Source organism: Labrus mixtus, unplaced genomic scaffold, assembly GCF_963584025.1.
Source record: "Labrus mixtus unplaced genomic scaffold, fLabMix1.1 SCAFFOLD_161, whole genome shotgun sequence".
Lineage (NCBI taxonomy): Eukaryota > Metazoa > Chordata > Actinopteri > Labriformes > Labridae > Labrus > Labrus mixtus.
The window spans coordinates 30,001-37,500 of record NW_026870069.1 but is presented as its reverse complement, the minus strand read 5'-3'; the positions used below and the strand labels follow the sequence as shown (position 1 = coordinate 37,500).

General features: G+C 37.8%; 1 protein-coding gene across 1 annotated transcript in view; it reads left to right on the top strand.

Annotated features, from left to right (window-relative positions):
* rab28 (RAB28, member RAS oncogene family) overlaps positions 1-7,500 on the top strand; it is a 46,302-nt gene that overhangs the window by 10,536 nt on the left and 28,266 nt on the right. Inside the window, exons 2-3 of the mRNA XM_061033161.1 lie at positions 271-367; positions 2,450-2,538. Of these exons, the coding sequence (XP_060889144.1) occupies positions 271-367; positions 2,450-2,538 (186 nt within the window). The remainder of the gene's footprint in view (positions 1-270; positions 368-2,449; positions 2,539-7,500) is intronic.

The window sequence follows — 7,500 nt, the reverse complement described above, 5'->3', positions numbered from 1 at the left end:
CACTGTCCTGTCTCTCCATTAAAGGCACAAAAAGCCCCAAAAAAAATCTTTCTGTGGCGTGATGTTTCTACGTCTGCTCGCCACTAAACCACGTGTTTCAGGAAGTCCCCGTCTGTTCTCTCTGTAAGGAGTTTTACTGTTTCTGTGAAAATGATTTAAAGTAAAGTTTCTCCTTCATCCTGAAACTTTGAAAACACTTACCTGTTTTAAATCTTGATCTCTGCTCTGACTCTCTCTCTGCTCCTCTCTCTCTCTTTGTGTCTCCTGCAGACGTCGCTCGCCACCCGCTTCGCTCAGGAGGCCTTCGGGAAGCAGTACAAACAAACCATCGGCCTGGATTTCTTTCTGAAGAGAATAAGTCTTCCAGGTGAGACGCCGTCACACAGCGAGCTGCAGAAACACACACAGAGAAACACACACACACACACACACACACACACACACAGATGATTCTTGTTTCTTTAATTGAACTAAGAGGCGTTTTTCTTGTTCCTCAGATTTGTGCTCGTGTTTTCTTCTTCTACTCTTTGCAGTTTGTTCTTCAGGTGAACTGGGAGTGTGAATGTGTCTTTGTGGAGCGTCTGCCTCTTCTCACTCTGATTCGCTCTGAAAGCTCTTCAGCTCACTTCTTTATTTTCTGCTCCACACGGCCAGCGGGCAGCGTGCGTCTAAACGTGGCGGCGAGCCTTTGCTCATAATTCAGAGGGCAGAGCAGCGAGTAAAAACATTTTATATCACTGCTGATCTTTGTCCTGCACCACATAAAACATTCATGCTTTTATTTGTTTACGTTGAAGCGGCTGAAATGAAGCCGCGCTCTGTCCCCTTCACGTCTCTACAATCTGTTTATTGACTAACGCTATTTTTAGAAGAACGCCGTCCTGTCCTTTAAAGTACCGTGTGAAACGGAGGATTTTTCAGCATTTTCAAATTGCATTTTCTAAAACTCAGCCAAGGCCTAAGCTCCAGAAATGTGCAAAGTGCTTCCATTCTTTCATTACTAATAAAACAACATTAAGGGCAAAGGCAGTGCTACAAGTCAAAGTTCTGCCCGTTTGTTCGTCAGTTTCAGATTATGAGACTTAGGAGAACTAAACCCCCAAAAATGTTGTGGTGGAGTCGGGATGAAAAGAGCCAACCATAAGCACAGGCTGCTTAATGTGAACTCCAACAGACGCTGCTAATGGTCTGACCTCCTCTTCCAGTAAGTCTCTGCCCTGAGAGCGTCCCCGATGTCTTCAGAGGAACGCTCTGGATCACAGCGACGACACGGGCTCAGAACCGAGCTGTTAAAGGGTCTGCTATCGGGGGGAGTGGGTGTTGATGAGCTGATGAGGAGGAAGGTGGGTGGTCCTCAGCCAGGACCCCCACCCTGTACTGGAGAGGTTGAGACTCTATGGGTCTCACTGGGGCTGTTTGGGTCTTTGACAGCGGGGGGGGGGGGGGGGGGGTACATTAACTTTGCCCAGCTTGTCAAACTTAATGTACATTTTCCATTGCAGAGCGAGGCGAGGCCGACAGCAGCCTCCTCTGTGAGCTTTATAACAATACCTCCTCCACATGTCTCAACGGGGCGCTCAGCGGGGCGCTCAGCGGGCCTGAAGACGTTCTCCTGATGAGTCAGATTCTACATTTAAGTGTAGTCTGCTCAGACAGCACATTAAAAACACTTCACTGTATCTATGTGACCTCGGTATCGTCCATAAGACGCTCTGTTGTCTCAGCGTGAATCTCTGAAACATAAATAAAGACGTGCTGGACGGGGGGGGCAGGCGCTCCTTTACATCCACTCTGTATAGTCTAGATGTAGTGAGTGTGAACCTCAGCGTTTCCTTCCTTTAAAAAGAGGACTCATGAAGGGGTTGAGTGGTCGAGCTGTATCCACAGCGTGCGCTCTGCTCGCCGCCCTCGTCGCTGTCTGCTCCGCCCTCCTCCTCCTCTTTCATTTTCCAGAGGAAGAAAATATGTGTTTGGATTTTTGTTTTTGTGCCCTTCTTCCTCCTCGCTAAACCTCAAGACAGGAGTCTCCTTCCTCTTATTTTCTGTTTCATTTGTATTTTCCTGAACGCCACGTGTTTCTCCTCGCTCCCTCTGCCTGACAGGATATGACATCATGAAGGTCATTTTTTATACTGCCAGGGAATACTAGAATGTTTCAATGAGAGGGTCCTCCTCCATGTCTGGATATGTTGGAGGGTGAGGTGTGGGTGACCTGCATGAAAGATTAATCTCTTATTTATGGTTTCCATGACGATCAACAACAACGCTGATTTTTATTATAGAAATCACTTACCAACAGAACAGGCTCTGTTACAGCGGGCTCCTTATGTCTGTGTGATTATTATCATTCTTCAAACAATGGAAACAGATATCCGTCCTCTCTGAGAGAGAGAAGAAGAAGCTCTGCACACTTTCTGAATGTCACTCTCTCTCTTTTCTCGCCCCGCAGGAAATATGAACGTCACCCTGCAGGTGTGGGACATCGGAGGACAAACATTAGGAGGGAAAATGCTGGATAAATATGTGTATGGAGCTCATGTAAGATCACACACACACACACACACACACACACACACACTGTAGGATTCAAGATAAACTAAAAATGGGTTTTTATTTAAAAGGCAACATGAAGTTTTATCCGGTTGTTAACTTATCGAGATGACAAAAGCACGGCACACTGAAAGTATCTGTGTGTGATGAAGATTACAACGAGCTGTGGATTCTCTCTGCAGGCTGTTGATGTGTGTGTGGAAGTATCACAGGCACTAAAGCAAAGTGTGTCCTGGTTTATTATTACAGCCTTTAAAGCTGAATCATAACTAAACTCTTTAAAAACCCTCCTGACAGCTCTCATGACTCAATCAATGCTGATTATTTGACCTTTTGTACACTGCACGTCCAAACTCGGAGCATTTCAATATAACACTACATCTCATCAAAGTAATGGTTCCTAATAATATAAGAATATAAGAGAACAGAAGCTGTTCATTCAGTGTGACTGTGGATCAGTTTGTCTGTTTGTGTCTGCAGCTTCACAGCTAGCGTGTTGTATTCAGACGGCTGCTACCTGGAGAGTCTGAGGCCGCAGATGAAACTACATATTCTCTTTTCTCTTCTTGTTTACAGAAGCTTTATGAACATGTAGTTTCCACTCTCTGAATCCAGCAGAGGGTTAGGGTAAGGGGTAAGGGTCCACCTTTAGAAACAGGAAGTTAGTTTCTGTGTACTGTATCCTCGTCTCACTGCCACATCACCACACCGCGCTCAGGGAGTTTCTCCTCAGCGCTTCATGGAACTTTCACACCTATTGTTCAGCGCTGTGCGTCCTGTAATCAATCATGGCTGCTGGGAGAGACTCGCCGTAACTGTCAGCGGGCCAAGCTGTCATCACCGACGTGGCGTGTTGTGACACCGCGTGTCTGCAGAACAAAAAGCCCGTTAGTCGTGTTGCATCATGCAGGAAAAGTGGAGACATTTACCCAGCGTTCATTTCCAGATACAGACGAGACTTATTTATCTTCTGTCTTTACCTGCTGATTAATTCATGTGTCCCTCCTGTTAGCTCAGACAGAAAGAGCACGCAGTGAGGACGAGATCAGAACCAAACCTGGACTACATACAAACTGTGATATAATAATAATAAGAAGTAGATCAGAACCAAACCTGGACTACATACAAACTGTGATATAACAATAATAAGAAGCAGATCAGAACCAAACCTGGACTACATACAAACTGTGATATAATAATAATAAGAAGAAGTAGATCAGAACCAAACCTGGACTACATACAAACTGTGATATAATAATAATAAGAAGTAGATCAGAACCAAACCTGGACTACATACAAACTGTGATATAATAATAATAAGAAGAAGTAGATCAGAACCAAACCTGGACTACATACAAACTGTGATATAATAATAATAAGAAGAAGTAGATCAGAACCAAACCTGGACTACATACAAACTGTGATATAACAATAATAAGAAGCAGATCAGAACCAAACCTGGACTACATACAAACTGTGATATAATAATAATAAGAAGAAGTAGATCAGAACCAAACCTGGACTACATACAAACTGTGATATAATAATAATAAGAAGCAGATCAGAACCAAACCTGGACTACATACAAACTGTGATATAATAATAATAATAAGAAGTAGATCAGAACCAAACCTGGACTACATACAAACTGTGATATAATAATAATAAGAAGCAGATCAGAACCAAACCTGGACTACATACAAACTGTGATATTATAATAATAATAAGAAGTAGATCAGAACCAAACCTGGACTACATACAAACTGTGATATAATAATAATAATAAGTAGATCAGAACCAAACCTGGACTACATACAAACTGTGATATAATAATAATAATAAGTAGATCAGAACCAAACCTGGACTACATACAAACTGTGATATAACAATAATAAGAAGCAGATCAGAACCAAACCTGGACTACATACAAACTGTGATATAACAATAATAAGAAGCAGATCAGAACCAAACCTGGACTACATACAAACTGTGATATAATAATAATAATAATAAGTAGATCAGAACCAAACCTGGACTACATACAAACTGTGATATAATAATAATAATAATAAGTAGATCAGAACCAAACCTGGACGACATACAAACTGTGATATAATAATAATAAGAAGTAGATCAGAACCAAACCTGGACTACATACAAACTGTGATATAATAATAATAATAAGTAGATCAGAACCAAACCTGGACTACATACAAACTGTGATATAATAATAATAAGAAGTAGATCAGAACCAAACCTGGACTACATACAAACTGTGATATAATAATAATAAGAAGTAGATCAGAACCAAACCTGGACTACATACAAACTGTGATATAATAATAATAAGAAGAAGTAGATCAGAACCAAACCTGGACTACATACAAACTGTGATATAATAATAATAAGAAGAAGTAGATCAGAACCAAACCTGGACTACATACAAACTGTGATATAATAATAAGAAGAAGTAGATCAGAACCAAACCTGGACTACATACAAACTGTGATATAATAATAATAATAAGAAGTAGATCAGAACCAAACCTGGACTACATACAAACTGTGATATAATAATAATAAGAAGTAGATCAGAACCAAACCTGGACTACATACAAACTGTGATATAATAATAATGAGAAGTAGATCAGAACCAAACCTGGACTACATACAAACTGTGATATAATAATAATAATAAGAAGTAGATCAGAACCAAACCTGGACTACATACAAACTGTGATATAATAATAATAAGAAGAAGTAGATCAGAACCAAACCTGGACTACATACAAACTGTGATATAATAATAATAATAAGTAGATCAGAACCAAACCTGGACTACATACAAACTGTGATATAATAATAATAATAAGAAGTAGATCAGAACCAAACCTGGACTACATACAAACTGTGATATAATAATAAGAAGAAGTAGATCAGAACCAAACCTGGACTACATACAAACTGTGATATAATAATAATAAGAAGAAGTAGATCAGAACCAAACCTGGACTACATACAAACTGTGATATAATAATAATAATAAGAAGTAGATCAGAACCAAACCTGGACTACATACAAACTGTGATATAATAATAATAAGAAGAAGTAGATCAGAACCAAACCTGGACTACATACAAACTGTGATATAATAATAATAATAAGAAGTAGATCAGAACCAAACCTGGACGACATACAAACTGTGATATAATAATAATAATAAGTAGATCAGAACCAAACCTGGACTACATACAAACTGTGATATAATAATAATAATAATAAGTAGATCAGAACCAAACCTGGACTACATACAAACTGTGATATAATAATAATAATAATAAGTAGATCAGAACCAAACCTGGACGACATACAAACTGTGATATAATAATAATAAGAAGTAGATCAGAACCAAACCTGGACTACATACAAACTGTGATATAATAATAATAAGAAGTAGATCAGAACCAAACCTGGACTACATACAAACTGTGATATAATAATAATAAGAAGTAGATCAGAACCAAACCTGGACTACATACAAACTGTGATATAATAATAATAAGAAGAAGTAGATCAGAACCAAACCTGGACTACATACAAACTGTGATATAATAATAATAAGAAGAAGTAGATCAGAACCAAACCTGGACTACATACAAACTGTGATATAATAATAAGAAGAAGTAGATCAGAACCAAACCTGGACTACATACAAACTGTGATATAATAATAATAATAAGAAGTAGATCAGAACCAAACCTGGACTACATACAAACTGTGATATAATAATAATAATAAGAAGTAGATCAGAACCAAACCTGGACTACATACAAACTGTGATATAATAATAATAAGAAGTAGATCAGAACCAAACCTGGACTACATACAAACTGTGATATAATAATAATAAGAAGAAGTAGATCAGAACCAAACCTGGACTACATACAAACTGTGATATAATAATAATAATAAGAAGTAGATCAGAACCAAACCTGGACTACATACAAACTGTGATATAATAATAATAAGAAGAAGTAGATCAGAACCAAACCTGGACTACATACAAACTGTGATATAATAATAATAATAAGAAGTAGATCAGAACCAAACCTGGACGACATACAAACTGTGATATAATAATAATAAGAAGTAGATCAGAACCAAACCTGGACTACATACAAACTGTGATATAATAATAATAAGAAGTAGATCAGAACCAAACCTGGACTACATACAAACTGTGATATAACAATAATAATAAGTAGATCAGAACCAAACCTGGACTACATACAAACTGTGATATAATAATAATGAGAAGTAGATCAGAACCAAACCTGGACTACATACAAACTGTGATATAATAATAATGAGAAGTAGATCAGAACCAAACCTGGACTACATACAAACTGTGATATAATAATAATAAGAAGTAGATCAGAACCAAACCTGGACTACATACAAACTGTGATATAATAATAATAAGAAGTAGATCAGAACCAAACCTGGACTACATACAAACTGTGATATAATAATACTAATAATAAGAAGTAGATCAGAACCAAACCTGGACTACATACAAACTGTGATATTATAATAATAATAAGAAGTAGATCAGAACCAAACCTGGACTACATACAAACTGTGATATAATAATAATAATAAGTAGATCAGAACCAAACCTGGACTACATACAAACTGTGATATAATAATAATAATAAGAAGTAGATCAGAACCAAACCTGGACTACATACAAACTGTGATATAATAATAATAATAAGTAGATCAGAACCAAACCTGGACTACATACAAACTGTGATATAATAATAATAATAAGAAGTAGATCAGAACCAAACCTGGACTACATACAAACTGTGATATAATAATAATAATAAGAAGTAGATCAGAACCAAACCTGGACTACATACAAACTGTGATATAATAATAATAATAA